General features: G+C 45.5%; 1 protein-coding gene across 1 annotated transcript in view; it reads left to right on the top strand.

The window, feature by feature from the left end:
* SLCO3A1 (solute carrier organic anion transporter family member 3A1) overlaps positions 1–18,235 on the top strand; it is a 212,913-nt gene that overhangs the window by 17,709 nt on the left and 176,969 nt on the right. Inside the window, exon 2 of the mRNA XM_074966503.1 lies at positions 15,406–15,871. Within this exon, the coding sequence (XP_074822604.1) occupies positions 15,406–15,871 (466 nt within the window). The remainder of the gene's footprint in view (positions 1–15,405; positions 15,872–18,235) is intronic.

The following is an 18,235-nucleotide window of genomic DNA, read 5'->3' on the forward strand; positions in this document are numbered from 1 at the left end:
TGTTGAGAAGATAAATACATTAGTGTGTGAGGGTCTCACAACCACTAACTGTTATCTGATGCTGTAAAGTCTTCGCTGGCAGAGGTTTGGGATGAACCCGCTATTTTATGTGGACCAAACCCTGGCATGTGCCCCACACAATTACAAACTGTGCCTCATGGCACTTCATCTGTTTTTTTGCATTTCTGTAATATGGTCAGTATTGTGTATTTGTCACTCTCTAATTCCAAAAGGGGGGGAAAAAACCATATTGAATGTGATGGAACAGAGGTGTTGTGAGTGTAGGCCCAGGGCCCTATCCAAAGGAAGGATCAGACCTACTGCTTATTGCTACCTACAAATGCAGTATAAAGCCACTTTTATATATTAGTTTGAAATGTAGTCTGTGCTGGAGGAGTTGATGGGATGTTGATCATGACCACAGGCATAGAGTGCACAGATAGAGAGGGGTGCTACATACCATGTCTTAGTTAGAGCCATTGTCTGGGCATCAGTGGAAATCTCAGCACAGCTCTAGGATAGATAACTAACCTCAGTTAAAACTTTTAGGCTCTCTGGGCTGTCCCATGGGTGGGGGGAATGAGGGATGGGGAGCTTCCCTAACCTTGAAGAAAGGAATCTCTGGGGGCTGTAGAGTTGATATAGCCAGTCCTATGGTGCCTGCTCCTGCCGCACAGCCCCAGTGTAGGAGACACTTCGGGGAGGAGAGGTGGGAAGGGGGTGTCATGCCAGGGATGGGGGAGGTTGTGGTCCAGCTGTGCTCCTGTTTCAGCTAGTGCTCAGCTGTCCCCATGATTGGGGGAGGAAAACTACTCGTGTGACTCTCACCCCAGGTGCACTGTGTAGAAGTCAGGTGGGCCTGAGGGTCTAGCTCTTTGCTTTTCAAATCTTTCATCTGCTGTGACCATTGGGGGCGGCCTTATTCAGTCAGTGGCAGGATGGTAGCTTTTACAAAGAGATCTGGGGTTAGGCTTTCAAAAGCACCTAAGTTCTGTTTTCAAAAGTGACTTATTCTAAGTGATTAAGTCACTTTTGAAAATGGGACTTTGACGCCTAAGTCACTTAAGTGCTTTTGAAAAATGTAACCCTACTTAAAATCAAGAGAACCTGACTTATCAGATTCTAGCAGCTTTAAGGCCTAAACATAAGGATGGTGGCCACTAAATTATATCAGGGCTACCACTCTGACTAGGCGGAACCTATGGAAACATCCATTGTGTTCTAGGAAGGAGAAATAGCTCCAGAGGGTCCTTTGTTTAAAAGGAAGAGTGAAGAACTGAGGATGTAGATAAAAAGAAAGGAACTGAAGGAGTGGCAAAAGCTGTAGGGGGAATGGAGCTGAGAGGAAAGGCTTAAAGGCAAGAGGGAGAAGACAAGGGAAGTCAAGGGGGATGGGGAATAGAATGGGGCAAAGAGTCTCCTATCATGCATCAGAGCTATTTGGTTTTCCCTGCTCTGCAGGAGAGACTGACATCCAGCAGATGCCCATCTTCCTGCTTTCTCTGTGTGTGTTTAGGGGATGAGTCATTCATTCTGTTGTCACATCAGCTCCCCAACAACACCCAGTGTGATCCCGCTAGTCTGTAAGTCTCTTGGTTACCGTCCACTTAGCATCACTACCAGCTTCCAGGCTCAGGGTCTGCATGCCCCGCTTTACTGAGAGATCTGTGGCTCTGCTTTGCCCAGATTAATGCACGGCATGCAGACGGGTCCCTTCACATTCCCTTGCTCAGAGAGTATCTCGGACTGGAACTTGTGCAGCTGTGGAGAACGTAACCTTGGGGATGGCTGGCTCCTGTTCTACAGCCTGAGTGCTGCACCTATTGCCCTCAGATACTGCGTGGCCTGTGTTATCTCTCCGCGATATGAGGAGCAGGAGAAACTGAGCAGTCCAAAGGCAGTACAAGGAGAAAAGGGCAAAACTAGGGCTTGCATTGGCAGCAGTAACCAGCTGGATACTGAGTCAGTCTCTGATCCGGTCTGGTTTTATTTAACTGTTCATAGAAAGCTTTTTTTTTTTCTCTCTTCACCTGCCAAGACTTGAGTTCCGAGCATGTGGGGGAGCAAAATACCTGCCACTGAGATGTCGTCAGTGGTTGCAGCAGAAACACAAGAGCCTTGAATTTGGATCTTGGCAGGTAAGTAGAGGAGAAAAGAATGTAACTCCCTTAAATATATTTAACTTTCAAGGGCCCTGGAAGGGTGCTCTTAGCTCTCGTGGGGCATTCAGCACATGGCAGAAAGTAAGATGGCACATGCAGCCTGCTGGGGCAAAATTCAACCCTCTGTGTGCAGTCACTGAGCAGCAGCCTTTATGAATTGGCTTTCTGAGAGTGCTGCTTGCTGCAGTGTGTGGCACTCTTTGGTGAGGGAGGTGGCTATCAGTGACCCCATTTAGTGGGAGAAACTGAGGCGTGGTGAGCCTCTGACAAAGCTGGGCATTGAACGCCTATCTCTTGTTACCAGTGCTTTTATCACAGGGCTCCTTTCCTTCCCCCATGTTGAGCAATTGTTTGCTATTTAAACAGCCTCATGGTTACTCATGGCCTTTTGCAGATGCATAAAGGGTGGCTCTCAGTCCTAGTGAGAGATGGCAGAAAGAGGGCAAGGGAAGAATGAGGTTCATTCGATACCAAGTCACTAGGCTATTTGCTGTGTCATTGACCACCCCGAGTATTTAAAAAATCGTGAGCCAGGGTCCTGAAAGGTCTGAGTGGCTCAAAAATCACAAGAACTTTACCCAAAGACTGTTCTTTTGATTTCTGTTCATGGAGAAGAGTCACATTTTCAAGCTTTTCCCCAGAACCTCCAGTGATACAAACTCACTTTGGAAGGAGGCTGAGAATCTTGGGTAATAACCTGATTCCAGCCGCCAAGGCTTTAAGAAAAATGCCAGAGAACATGAGGCTTACAATAGACTCACAAGGGTCAGCAACTCCATTTGGCTATCTGGTGAGGTCCATTTTTAAAAAAGGCTTTCCCTTTCCCCCCTCGCTGTATTGGCTTAAATATTTCGGGAACAGGACTGAACATCAGCAATATTGTCAGAACCTATGCAGCAGAAGAGATAGGTCCTGCTCCCCATGTCATCTGTTTTCCCCTCTTAGTACGTAGCTCTTGTATAATCACTACTGTCCTCCAAACATGAGGCCTGAACTCTGCTTCCTTCGAAACTTTTGTTAATGCTGCTTGAGAATGGCCGGCATGTGTCACTTCTGTCCTGGTTCCCTGCTCCTGCCTCGGAGCTGGGAAAGCTCCCATGACCAATTCCATTGGCCTCGTTCACCTTTGTCTGCATGTGGGCGTAACTCTGACTCAGCCTGTAGCCCCGGATTTGTCTCTTGACCATAAATTAGGCTAATTATATTAAGGCCTCTGCGTGGCATATTTCCCTATGATGGTGTCCCCTGAATAGATATGTGTACACAGTTGGCAACGGGCTTTGTTGCAAGGATAGGTTCCTGGGTTAGTGGTTCTGTTGTGTAGTTTGTGGTTGCTGGTGAGTATTTGCTTCAGGTTGGGGGGCTGTCTGTATGCAAGGACTGGCCTGTTTCCCAAGATTTGTGAGAGTGATGGGTCGTCCTTCAGGATAAGTTGTAGATCCTTGATGACGTGTTGGAGAGGTTTTAGTTGGGTGCCAAAGGTGATGGCTAGTGGCGTTCTGTTATTTTCTTTGTTGGGCCTGTCCTGTAGTAGGTGACTTCTGGGTATTCTTCTGGCTCTGTCAATCTGTTTCTTCACTTCAGCAGGTGGGTATTGTAGTTTTAAGAATGCTTGATAGAGATCTTGTAGGTGTTTTGTCTCTGTCTGAGGGGTTGGAGCACAATGTATACCTTCAAATCAGCAGCACTGCTATGGGTATCCGCATGGCCCCACAGTATGCCAACATTTTTATGGCTGACTTAGAACAACGCTTCCTCAACTCTCGTCCCCTAATGCCCCTACTCTACTTGCGCTACATTGATGACATCTTCATCATCTGGACCCATGGAAAAGAAGCCCTTGAGGAATTCCACGTTGCCAACTGTGTCCACATATCTATTCAGGGGACACCATCATAGGGACTAATCACATCAGCCACACTATCAGAGGCTCGTTCACCTGCACATCTACCAATGTGATATATGCCATCATGTGCCAGCAATGCCCCTCTGCCATGTACATTGATCAAACTGGACAGTCTCTACGTAAAAGAATAAATGGACACAAATCAGACATCAAGAATTATAACATTCAAAAACCAGTTGGAGAACACTTCAATCTCTTTGGTCACTCGATTACAGACCTAAAAGTGGCAATTCTTCAACAAAAAAACTTCAAAAACAGACTCCAACGAGAGATTGCTGAATTGGAATTAATTTGCAAACTGGATACAATTAACTTAGGCTTGAATAGAGACTGGGAGTGGATGGGTCATTACACAAAGTAAAACTATTTCCCCTTGTTTATTCCCCCCCCCCCATCCCCCACTGTTCCTCAGACATTCTTGTCAACTGCTGGAAATGGCCCACCTTGATTATCACTACAAAAGGTTTTTGCCCTTCCTTCCCCCCCGCCCCCCCCCACTCTCCTGCTGGTAATAGCTCACCTTAAGTGATCATTCTCATTACAGTGTGTATGGTAACGCCCGTTGTTTCATGTTCTCTATGTATATAAATCTCCCCACTGTATTTTCCACTGAATGCATCCGATGAAGTGAGCTGTAGCTCACGAAAGCTTATGTTCAAATAAATTGGTTAGTCTCTAAGGTGCCATAAGTACTCCTTTTCTTTTGCGAATACAGATTAACACGGCTGCTACTCTGAAACCTGTGATTATATTGTAGTGCAGAGTGCTACCCTACCGCATGACTCTATTGTCTGTTTCACCTCTGAGTCATGTGGCTAAGACCTACTTTTCATCTTGTCCGAACTGACTCGTAAATCAACGCCTTTGTTCAAATTAAAGACGTCTTCATTCTACTCCACGCAATTGCACACTGAGCACAAGGGAAATCGGAAAGTTCATATTAGGGCCAATAGGAACCTCATCAGGGACTGCTTCAAAGGTCAGTCCCCAATGCCTTAGCCATCCCCATATAAATAGTCTGCACAGGACTCCATTAGTGCATTTCAATCCGATATTAAGCACTGCCCTTTGCTAGTGCTATCGAGGCGAATGTTCCACTTTCACTTTTGTAATGCATCGTTTGTCTGGATGTAACGTTTAACAATAACCAAGAATTGAAATGGCCTCTGGCTTCACCATATTTGTATTATTAAAGACCAGTAAGTCTCACAGACCACTAGACTGGATTTACCACGTAGATTTGTTTTTCCAGGCCAGAAAATCAACTGGGTTCGCATCCCAAATGTGAGGGTACTGAAAGAGTGATGATGGTTAGTGTTATCCCAGGTGCCAAGGGGTGATCCCAGTCAGGATTTATACCTGTTTATTTCTGAAAATAAAAAAATACTTTTTGTTAGTGAAGTTCAGTGCACTCTAGTGGTTAGAACAGGAGACTAGGAGTCAGGACTACTGGGTTCTAGTCCCAGCTCTGGCCCTCTGTGGTCAGTACATTCATGTTGTGAGGGTGCTTATAGTGAAGCTGACTACCTGTGACCGTCTGGTCAATTGTCCTTCTAGCTGAAATGTCCAAGAGTTTCTCTGCTGGTGAGTCAAAAATGACCAACGGAACCTTGTGAAAGGGCCATTCCTGTACTGATAGATTCTGGTAATGGTGCCTGATCTGCTAGGAGACGATGTCCCTTTGGGATTTGCCATGATGATGATGATATGAGATTCACTGAATTTGCGGATGACTGTTAAGGGAGGTGGGGAGCAAATCGCAGTACTTAATCCCTCTTTACCTCATCATCCCTTTCCATAAAATGGGATGATACCCCTTCCTCAGAGGGAGGCTTACTTCCTGGCTGCCTCCCGTACTTTGGGATCCTTGGACAGTAGATGCTAAAGAAAGTGGCAGCAAAGTATTGTTACTCACTGCTGCACAAATCTACTTGTACACATCTGGATCCTAGAATTATGGCTTTAAACAGCATGTATAATGATCTGTAGGCTTACCAGACAAGCTTGAAGTTGTTCTGGGTCAGGTTTGAGATGCACCCAATTAACTTACTGTGGCTGGAACAGAGGGATCCTTGCTGTGTTTGGTTCCCCTTCTTTTTGTTATCCTCCTTTCTCCCATATGCCCTTGTAGAATGTCCGGCCTCCCTTGTGTCACTGACAAGATCTGTGTGATGGGAGCTAGTCAGCAATGGACAAAGGTTTTCCATTCTGAGTTACGACCCCCTGACCGAACAGGATATTCCATCTGAATGCTGAGAGTTGTCTGATCTCTTCATGATGCACAAATATTCTGGTTCCTGGAAATTGCGTGGCATGGCTCGGACCATGCAAAATGGTGTCACAGAACTGCTTGCATTCAGCTGTGTCCTGCAACAGCTGAGGGCAGACAAAACAGACTGAGAGACTGCTGGAAAGCTGAGAGGGCAGGTCTTTCAGATACAACCAGTGATTTGGGCAAACCTGTAGAACAGCTCTGTACGGATTCCAACCTTGGAAAAACACCATTTCTGGAGTGGGGTTAGGTGGTGACAGGTTCCTTCACGGTGCTCCAATTTTACAGGCTGTAGCCTATAACAAGAGGCTTAATAGAAATTACAGGAGAAACAGTAGACACTGTGTACCCTGCCGTACAGAACTGGGATAGGTTAGATTAAACCACAAGCTATTACTGAGCCCCATTCTTGGTTTTCCTTAGCTTTAATATGGCTTGGGATCGCAGGTATTTTTTTCCCCTCACTGCTTGAGATGAGACTGTAGTCTCTTGTCTCAAGTATTCATGGTCGCCCCAGTAGACTCATGTCTTTCTGCAGATATGGCTGGGCAATGTCGGCAAAAAATGTCCAGCAGTGAAAGTCACAGGTCTGGATAGCCTTCCTGAGATATCACACCTTGAATCTTGCCCATCCTACACTTGGGTGGGGAAAGAAGGAATCATTTGTCAGATAGGTCGTTTTTAAAACAAAACATGAGGCACGCACACAATGTTGTGAGCAGTCCTGTGCAGAGATGGGTTGGTAGGCTGGCCGCAGCTGAGGCCATCAAGGATGCATGATAATGGTGGTCTCATTTTTCCCACAATTTATCACATGGCTGTTCCAGTTTCATATATGGATTGCATGTATATGTGTATCATTATGGATAAAGTTAGGTATCAATTCTTGGTAAGACTTAGTGGCACAGTTCTCCCCTCTGTGCACAGGGGGCATTGCTCTGAAAATCCCATTAACCCCAGCGGCTAAAAGACCAGTTCATCCTGCATTTGAATGATGGCAAAAATAAACTCCTCTCTCTCCCCCAAGCCTTCCTTATTGCTGATTTTTTTACATCTAGCATCTATGTCCATGGCTGCTGATTGATATACCTGGTGTACTGTGCAGAAGGGAGAAAGCATCTTCCATGCCATGCTGTTGAATTTGCCCGGTACATCCTCAAGCTGCAATTCATCGCATGGGCTGGAATTTTCAAAAAGGCCTAAGGGGGCCAGATGCCCAATTCTCATTAACGGACTTTCAGTGGGAGTTGGGCACCCAACACCCGTGGGTCCCTTGGAAAATCCCAGCTTTAAGCACATGCTTAACTGTAAACACATGAATTATCTCATCCCTATTCAACAAAGCACTGAAGTGTGTGACTTCAGTGGGACTTATGCACGTGCTTAAGCTTTAAACGCTTTAGCTGAACGGGTTCCTGAGTTCACTGGAATGTGAACAGCATTGTAATAGGTGACTTATGACCTGTCATGCAAGAATGAATAAATAAGGTCCTTTCTACTGACCTGAGCAGAGAGGAGCACAACTGGGCAGAGCAGCAAGGGAGGTGTAGAGCTGTGGCTTTAAGGATTCTTCTGGTAGCTGCATGGTTGGGTTCTGTGGTTGGAGTCCAGGAGAATCATTTCCTACCCTCAAAATTATTCAGCCAGGCATCTGTGCCAGGGTTAATACTGATGCTTGTGGCAATGATTGCTGTTTCTTCCCTTCACCTCTCTGTGGAGGGGGTGGAAGTACTGGGCAAGGTGCAGTAAGGAAGCTCTTGGTATGTCTACACTGCGACTAAAGACCTGCGGCTGGCCCGTGTCAGCTGACTCAGGCTTGTGGGACTCAGGTTTGTGGGGTGGTAAAACTGAGGTGTAGACGTTCGGGTTGGGCTGGGGCAGGAGCTGGTGCTCTGTGACCCTGTGATGGGGAAGGGTCCCGGAGCTCAGACTCCAACGTGAGCCAGAACATCTACCCCGCAGTTTTGCAGCCCAAGCCCTGCAAGCCCAAGGTAGCTGACATGGGGCAGCTGCAGGTGTCTCATTGCAGTGTAGATGTGCACAAGTCTTCACGTATTAAAGAGGCTCTAGCTCAGCGGCAAGTTATGGTCTTGAGGCAGGATTTATTGGGTGAGATTCTCGGGCCTGTGCTATGCAGGAGGCCAGACTAGATTATCATAATGGCCCCCTCTGGCCTTAAAATAACTCATCTCTGGGCTCTGTTGCCTGGAGGGGAACAGGGAGGCCAGTACTCCTGAGGAAAGGAATTCATTTCCCCCCCCTCCTGCTCCCAAATACATGTAAGGGAGACTATCCAACCTAGGGATTCTCCTGGGCTCAGTTCCCATTCTGTGGGCTTTACTGGAGGAGAGGACCATGTGTTCCAAATAAATTGTCTGTGGAGTATAAGATGGAAGCTGTGCAACTTGGTAAGGTTGTGTTGGCTCTTCAAGGAATCTGAAGCTCTATGGATCTGTAATGGAGGCTCTGGAAACCTGTTCTCTTTTGTTTCTCCTTTGAGGATATAGTTACCAGGCAATTATTTCACACCCTGTAGCACTGCAGACATGTCTCTTCAAGTCCAGTCCCTTACCACGTGGCTGAGAAAATGTATTTTACATTAAAAAAGAAGCCTTTAAAGAAATGCCCTCCAGGCATAAAGCCAATGTGTTTTCTGCATATAACTGTTATTAATACAATGAACTTCTCTTCAGACTCGCGGGGAGCGGGGAAGGGAATGTGACTTGATCACTGGAGATATGAACGATATGATACTCATTTTCAGTGCATTGTAGGTCTGATTCCATCACAGCGCCCCAGCCCGGGATTCATTTTGCAGTGATAAAGCAGTGCGACACTGTAAAGCAGGTTTATGTGACGTGCGTTCCTGCGGAACATTAGTATAAAATAAACAGATTATATAAGCAATTTTACGTTGGCTCAAAGATGCCAAGATATATAGATCTGGGCAGAGTGGAATGATAAACAGCAAGTATGATTGAAAACTTGCATAACAAAAGCCCCACTGGTGTTAGTGATGGGAGTAAAAGAAATGTTGCTTAGCTTTTAAAGGTGATTATTGATTTTTGTCTCAGTAATTTGTCACTGTTTATTACATGAGATCTTTTTACCTCTGGTTTGACAGTCGCCCTGCACACCTCTAACAACATCCCTTTCTTTCACTACTGCTCTTCCATGACGCTTTGGAAATGGTGGAGGCCACTTTGCTGGCACGGATGTCAGCTACTTTGCTCGCAGATGCCAGTTTCCCCTGGATGCTTGCCACTGGTATGATGGGGTTTGCCCTTACCAGAGAAGTGCAGCCAATTTCCCCGTCCCTTTGCTTCCAATGACAGTTAGCTAAGGGCAGCATTTATATCAACTGCGAGAGCGTTGGTAGCCACTTGGGCAGTACCGCCACATCCAGTATGGGACAGGGAGGGGCTCAGTGCCCCAGCCACGGAGAAGGGGGAGCTGTCTGGGAAATGTGGCTGAGCCAAGCAAGGGAAGAGGGAACTCCCGTCTGCTTCTCGCAGAGGATGGGGAATAGCACTTTCCCTGAAGACATTCCCTTTTGATAAAACCCTTGGAGACATCCATCCAGTCTCCCATGTTCCACATCCTTGTGTCACAAAGTAAGAACCCGCACTCCTTGCTCACTTGTAACTTGTGCTTGTGATGCGGGCAGGGAGGATCCAGATGTGTGTTTGAATGGAGGTGATTATTAGGTGGAATGTGAGAATTGTTGAGACTTGGGGCCACATCCACGTGGGATGTTAGCTTTCAGGAAAGGAAAAGATGAAACCAAACCACCCCCCACACTTAATGGCTGAAGAAGCAGAATAAGAATCCGGACTCCTGGGTAGGGTGACCCAGATGGCAAGTGTGAAAAAGCGGGACACTTTTTTTCGGGGGTGGGAGGGTATAGTTGTGTATATAAGACAAAGAACCTAATATCAGGATGGTCCCAATAATATCAGGAGGTCTGGTCACCCTACTCCTGGGTTCCATTTCTGGGCCTGCCATTGGCCTGCTCTGAAAGTTACCTCAGCTGGAATTTTCACATTAAACTGTTTAAAATCAGGCCTTACTTTCTGCAGTGTTGAGTACTCCACAGGGCATCTTGACTTCAGGAGGAGGTGACTCTCTGCATCTTTGAAAATCAGGCCACTTTTTTAGGTGCTTAAATATCGGTGGGTGGTTAGGGACTAAATGTAGACAGCAAAGTTGGATCCTGTTGGGAGAGACTGCCAAAGGCCACAAGGGATAGTTGGGGACCCTTGCTGCCTTTTGACCTTTGCAAACTCTCCCTTTGACTTTAACCTTGTAACTCAAGTAACTTCGTCCTCATACTTGCCTCGTTGATTAATTTGGCTACCTGTGACTCAGTTTACACACATTAAGAATTGTCACTTCTATTCTGATCTGCCCCATAGGGCAAGTGGGGGTCTCCAGAAGAGAAGCTCTAGGGAAGTGTTTTCTGTATTACTGCGAAAAACATCTCTGGACAGATGAAAGTGCTGATCCCAGAGGAAGGGTAAATTCTCTAGAGAGTGTCTTTTAAGAGCAAGAAATGTATAAAGTGCACATAGGGAGAATCATCACTGCTGTGTGCCTTGGCTTCCCTACCTATAAGATGGAGATGATGGGCAGGTGTTACTGTGGCAAACTGTATTGCACTCCTCAGATGAAAAGTATAATGGGAAAGAGTTATAATTGTTCAAGTGTCCTGAGCTGTAGGTGGATAGGAAATGGGATAATGGACACAATACCTCTTGCTGAGAGTTGCTTATGAATCTTAACGGAACCTGCCCCTCCTCCCTTTTAAAATGGGTGTGAGAGGTTGGACCCCCCTTTCGGGGTGCCACCAGATATGCTGGAGTCCCACTGAGCCTGCCCATTCCACAAGCCTGGGCTTCCTCACCCTGTCCTTGCTGTGCCAGGCCCTCAAGCCTTCTTTAGCACACACACAGGGAAGGCCACACCCAGCTGCAGACACAGACTGAAATCATCTTTTTGTGGGAGGATCAGCTCGGGGATTTACCCAGCACTGATGTGGACACCTCCTTTGGGGTGTAAACCCAAAATAATATTGTCTTGCACTGTATAGAAAGCTCTGTACAATGCAAGCTCATAAAAATCACCCCCTCCCTCAGTGTGGAGGGAGATATGCACAGCTTTTTGCTTTTTGCCCCTTCCCACCCCCAACCCCCAGATATGAATTGCACAAACTCAGTTTTGGTATAAACAAGAAATAAGTTTATTAACTACAAAAGCTAAATTTTAAGTGATTATAAGGGATAGCAAACAGAACAAAGCAGATTACTGAGCAAATAAAATAAAACACACAGACAAAGTTTAATACACTACATAGGTAGGATATAAATTAGCAAATTCTCACCCTGAGTGATAAGCAGGATGGCAGATTCTTAAGGCACAAGTTGCCTGGGCTTTCCCAGGTTTTCATACACAGTCTAAAGACCCTTCTAGCTTGGGACCATCACTTCCCACAGTTCCGTCTTTGTTCCTCAGGTGTTTCCAGGTGTGTTGTTGTAGGGAGCGTGAGGTTCCCCCATAATGTCATTGTCCCCCTTTTATGTCTTCTCCCCACTTGCTAGAAAGCTCTTTTGCTGTGACATAGGTCAAACAGTTCCCATTGTGTGGTGCTAACTCTGAGAGGTTTCTATTGTACACAATTCCTGGGGTAATCCTTGTGCTTGTGCGCATTTCCTCAGTAAGCCATTAACATCGTTTGGCCTCTTTACTCTTGTACCTGAAAGGCTGCTTGTGGGTGTTTTCAACCTCAGGACATGTTTCAGTGACACATACATAGCCAAACTTCATAACCTCACATATGACAATAGCACATACAATCCAACGAGATATTACTGTTGAGACTTTAAGAATGACACCTCACAAGGCATACTTTGTATAAAGCATATCCTAATTACATGACAGTGGTGAATATTGGTGTGTCAGGATGTCACAATGGGGGTTATGGTTTCCACAGAGGATGTGGAAACAATGCCATCTCTGTTAGATTCTGGGTTGGACTCTGAATTCAAGTTCTGGCTGTCTGAGCGCCGAAGCTGCATTTACTAGAGAGGGTTCCTCGGCGTGCTGTGTATCTCAGAACAGCAGTTTCCCCTTTGAATCACACTGTTTCATCTCATCAGGCATCCTGCCTCTTAACAGTGATCACCCCAGTGCTTGAGAGAATGATGAGCAGTCCCCTCCCTTCCATAATGCACTTACCCAGTTGTTTAATGCTGTATTTCTGGGGTACAGAGAAAAAATATTTCCATCACTTTGTCTTGAAGCATGGGATTTGATTTTTTCCCTCATGTTGTCTTACATTCCATATGCAAATATTACTAGTGGACCCCTTCAAATCCAGCCCCACCCAGTATCTGACCTGACCTTTTCCTGCTGCAGAATGTCTATGGAGAGCCAGCCTACTGCTTATAGTCAGCGTCTCATGGGAGTAGGCCCTTGATCATGTGTTTGATCCTTTAGGTATGTAATCATTAGAATTTTGGCCCTAGGTGCACCCTAGATTTGGGGTGCTTGGTTCTGGCAACCATCACGTTCACTCCAAAGCATTTCCAGAATCGTTTGTGCTGACTGCAGTGAGGATCCCGATAATGGTTGCTCTTAGAGGCCCCCACATAGAGATTGGTCTCTCCCCATGCAAGGTGCATTTTACTGACCTCCTGCAGATGAGTGACCATGGTGGTGTCTCCTAACTGTGGTGCACTATGGGGGCTGCCTATTATACTGATGCCTAAATGCAGCTCTTGGTACATTAGAAAGGGGGCACTAAGTCACTAGCACCAAAAAAATAGTGGTTTGGATTCAGGGGAGGACAGTTGCAGCTGCAGAAATGATGAAAATTGTTTATCATACTGGAGTCTTTGGATGTCCAGGAACCCGAGGTCCTTATCTTTCACACAAGTAAAGTAACAGAAGTAGGCTATTCTGTTCGTCCATTTTATTGCCAAGAGGCATTTCTTTGGCATAACAGCATCCTGGTGTATCCTAATAGGGTCTAGCTGCCCTGAGAGGAGAGCTGCTGTCAGAATACTTTAAAGTTGGACAGAACATTTCCTGCTTTTTGAGGTATATCAGCAAACATTCTGACCGCCTCCAGTGGGAGACTATTTTTATACTGTCCAGGGGCTGTCTTATATTATGAGATAGCTATCACTTTTTTTTATTTGAATCCTAACTGCATGTCTTAGGATGACCTTAAAAATATCATCTCCATCTCTGAGAAAAAAAACCAGATACCCTGTTTCCAAGATGGAATTGGGTTGTCTTTTTTAAGGAGACATGACCATGAAAATAAAAGTATGTTGGATTTCTTCCATGAGCGTGGCAGAGAGCAGTTGTTGTACCCAGTGCTGCATCTTCTTGGCTCTAACCTGATGTTGCATAAAACCCACAAGTGTATTTCTTTGCATTAGGTAAATCTTAATTGGCCTATCTCTTTTGAAATTGTCTTGTCAGTAAGTGAAGCTCCCAGCTATTAACTAATCTGTAAAAGATTCTTTTAAAATGTTTGTTCAACTTAATTTTTATTTATTTTGCAAAGAAACTTTCTGTTGGGGCTCAACTCCTTACCTTTGTGGCTGCTTCTTGAGTCAGTTATGTGACACGCTGCCGATGTGTGAGCCAAGTGTCAGTGTGTCAGCAAGGCCATGAGTTCAGGCAGAAAGGGATCAGGTGCCTAGCTTGTCTGATATGAGCTTTGGTGTGCGTTCTTCAACTGCTCCATGGGAGAGTTGGGTTTCAGTGTTAAAACCACGGTCCCAAAAGGGAAGGGGTGAAAAGTTAGGCCAGCCCTTGACAACAGGCAATTCAGCTTTGCAGAGTGCACAGTAGAAAGGAGCTCTCCGCACACACCAGCTCCTCCAAAACATATCTACTTCTGATGGGAACTCAAACTAGTACTGAGGAACATGGGTGAGTTTGAGGGGTTCACCGCTTGTGCTGCTCAGTGTTAAGGATGTGCTTGAATGATACCCATGCACCCAATCAGATTCAAACTTTGGGGTCAATGTTTATAAAGTGCCTATGGGAGTTGGGAACCTTTGGCTTTTAGGACTCCAACCCTCTTTGTGAATGTGACTTAGGTGCCTAAGTCATGCAAGCATTTCTGAAAATGTTGCCTGTGGTCTTACACCAAGGTCTGGAAGGCATTGTGGTTGCCTTGCCTAGTGCTGCGAATACAGCATCTGATTATACTAGCACCCTTGATCATGTCCCATAGCCCCTTGCTTCACAAGCAGGCAGACGTTCCAAGGGACTACTTGCAGTGTAATGGCCTGATCCTGTAGGATTCATACAAGGTTCATGCGCTTGGCAACATTCAGGGCACACCCGGAGTGTTGTGCTGGACCTGTGCACACACAGCTCCTCTCAAGGGCATCAACCTTGGAATCTCGCCCAAATGACATGAACCGTGGGAAGCCTCTCAGGACTGGGCTAAAGGCCCGAGAGCAAGGAATGCGGTAGATAGAAATTGGTAAATAAGAATGTTAAACAAAGCCAGTGTATTCCTTTTATCTGTTGGAGAATGTAATGCGCGGGGGGAGAGAAGGAATAAAGGGGAAGGTGGAAAGCTGACAGGCAGAAGCCTGTTAGCAGACTAGCCAGCTTGCTTGCTAAAAGCTGTGTTCTGTCTTGTCATTGAACCGCCACATGATCCAAAGTCCACTGAAATCAATGGAAAGACTCCTATTGACTTCCCTGGGCTCTAGATCAGGCCCAAACATACTAACAGCTGTGAGTCATCATGCAAGATCTGCAAATGGAGTAAACAGAATACAGGTTATTAGCCAAGATGGGCAGGGACGATGTCCCTAGCCTCTGTTTGCCAGCAGCTGGGAAGGGTGGACAGGGGATGGATCACTTGATGATTACCTGTTCTGTTCATTCTCTCTGGGGCACCTGGCATTGGCCACAGTCAGAAGACAGGATACTGGGCTAGATGGACCTTTGGTCTGACCCAGTAAGGCCGTGCTTATGTTATGTAGGTTATGTGCTCTTTAAGTAATTGTCTCTGGATTTCTCTCTCTTTGTAGGTGAGTGTTTTAACTACCTTGGAGCGGCGATTCAACCTGCAGAGCGCTGATGTGGGGGTGATAGCCAGCAGCTTTGAGATTGGGAACCTGGCCCTCATTCTCTTTGTGAGCTACTTTGGAGCCCGGGGGCATAGGCCACGTTTGATAGGATGCGGAGGAATAGTCATGGCTCTGGGCGCCCTCCTTTCTGCGTTGCCTGAATTTCTGACCCATCAGTACGAATATGAATCTGGGGAAATACGCTGGGGGGCTGAAGGGAGGGATGTATGTGCTGCCAACGGGTCCACCAGCAACGAGGGACCAGACCCGGATCTTATCTGCAGGAATAGGACTACCACGAACATGATGTACTTGCTTCTCATTGGAGCGCAAGTGCTCCTAGGCATTGGTGCTACCCCTGTACAGCCACTAGGAGTTTCCTACATCGATGACCATGTGAGACGGAAAGATTCCTCCCTATATATAGGTAAGAGTTTCAAGTTTCTTGAATGCAGTTGAGGTGTTCCTGCTATTGCAGCTCATTCTGTTGTCTGGTTTATCCGGCATCAATAGAAAGGATGAATTTGAGGTTCTTCTCTGTGCTTCTATGTCTGTGATGGTACCTTGGCTTTGGTCTACCAAGAACTAACTACTACAAGAAACATCTCTCTGCCACCTCTAACCATTGTGCCCTCCCTGTCCCTTTTCCACTTAAAATACCATGGCAGAGAAATGCAGGGGTCTTCGCTCTTAGTAGAGAAAGCTGGTGATGTGTTGTCATCCTTTGGGTTGGCAGTCATAATGAGGAAGTGGATGATTAGGAAAGATGTTCCCTTGGTATTTCTTTTCATAGCAATTTCCCATGTCCCTCAAACTCCAATGATATTGGTCACTTGTCGCTGAGCTTTAGCTGCAGAACATCAAAGTAGCTCATAAGACAGTAATTAACCACCTTATCCAGCATACCCTAGCTGCCTCCATAGCGTGTTAGTTGACATGTCTAATGGTTACTCTATGAAGGCACCGGATGCAAGGGGACATTTCTCCTTGCAAGTTTTCTAATAATTCCTTAGAAAAGCTATTCTGAGCACACACCCCTGACAGACAAAGTTCTCTTTGTAGAGCCAGTGCTCCTACTCAGCATCTTGTGGAAAGACCCCAGAAAATGTTACCGATACGGGTGCAGGATGGCAAAGCTGGTAAGTCTATTGTGATCTATGGGGAGTTAGGCATCTAACTCCCAATAGTGGTGATCATGCTGCAAAATTACTCACTCTATCTCAGGCAGCTTGGAGTTAGTTGTATGATGTTACATGTTCAGGGGTAACGCTCGGTTTTGGTTATCAACTGAAATATCCTGGCCTTAGGGTAAAGAGCTCATGGGTTTCTGCGAGGAACCCCTCAGTGACTGTGCTTCAGAAAACTTTGTGAGTGAAGTTGTCCTCTGAAAGCCTCTAGACTCTGTGTCCATCTGTTGTCTATATCTGCTCCATTTCCATAGGACTCAGTAGTAACTAGCCACCAATTCTACTGGCCCCAATTCAGCAAAGCACGGAGGCATTTGCATATCTAATTTGCCTGCCTGCCTGTGTTCCTCTTGTGTCCCTCAGCATGGTATTTAATGGCTACAGAAACTTCACCCCCTGACCTACTTTGACTGGAAGCCAAAAGACAATCCCATCAACAAACCACCCTTGCTATGACCTCTCCGTTTGAGTTACCAAATAGAACAAAATATACCTGGCTGGAATCACCACTCGGGTAACCCTGCTCAGCTTCTGTTGCCATTTCTGAATATGTCCCATGATATCAAACTTAGTGAAACAGCGGGGACACCGATCGGATAGGTTGGCTGTTGTAGTCCTCTCCTAGATTAATGCCTCTTGCATCTACTTAATAAGGTTCCAGCATGTGCACGGCACAGCCCATTCATTCCTTAAGTGGTCATAAAATCATTATTTCAGCATTTAGCTCCGCACACTGGAATTTTATGTTCTGAGCATTTTACTTGAATTTTGTGTGAGGGTTCCACTGTACAAAGAGGACTGGAAATATATCACTTTGTGTGTAAAATACAGGATAACAAATGGCCTCAAGGTAAATACAAAGCTGAATTCACTGGAGCAACTCTGTCAATGCCACAAACCAGGAGTTTAAATTAAGCCTTATAACGATTTCAGAATCATTGATCATAAAGAAATATCTTGAAAAATTAGCAATTTGCTTAAGTCAGTGGAGTAGATACATTGGCAAGATAGATATGACAGCTCTGAGATCGGGACTGGGGAGGGGTATGTGCGCAGGGTGGTAAGGAGGAGGTGCTATCAGGAATTTTGTTCGAGACATTAAACTTGCTGCTTTAACATAACCTTTAAAGAGTTGGTGGTTTAACTGATGCTGGGAAAATACTGACAAAACAAAGTCCACTCAACAATCATTTGAATTTCCTCATAAACTTGCTTCCCAACTGTTTTGGTTTTCACTTTTTGCAAACAGCGTGTTTTTGTTAAACTGGCATGAATGTTCATGAAAACTCATTCCTAGCAGTTCAAAATGTGATTATTTGTGCCAGAAATGTGTGTGCACTTATTCAGTCAGGGACCAGCAGTATCAATGAGTAATTTCTGACCCATCGCACCCAGGCATCACAACTTGGCTTGTTAAATACTGTTTATCGAATGCTTTCTTCAGACTGTGATCAATTCATAGAGTAAAAGAGTGAAAATCATTCTCTGAATAAATATGAATATAAAATAAACAAGACGGAATCTGGATCTGCTTTGTATTTGTCACTAGCAGGAAGGAAGGTTAAATTCTTCAGATAAAATACTGATTGTGAATTATTTGCTCA

Source organism: Natator depressus, chromosome 10 (genome assembly GCF_965152275.1).
Source record: "Natator depressus isolate rNatDep1 chromosome 10, rNatDep2.hap1, whole genome shotgun sequence".
Lineage (NCBI taxonomy): Eukaryota > Metazoa > Chordata > Testudines > Cheloniidae > Natator > Natator depressus.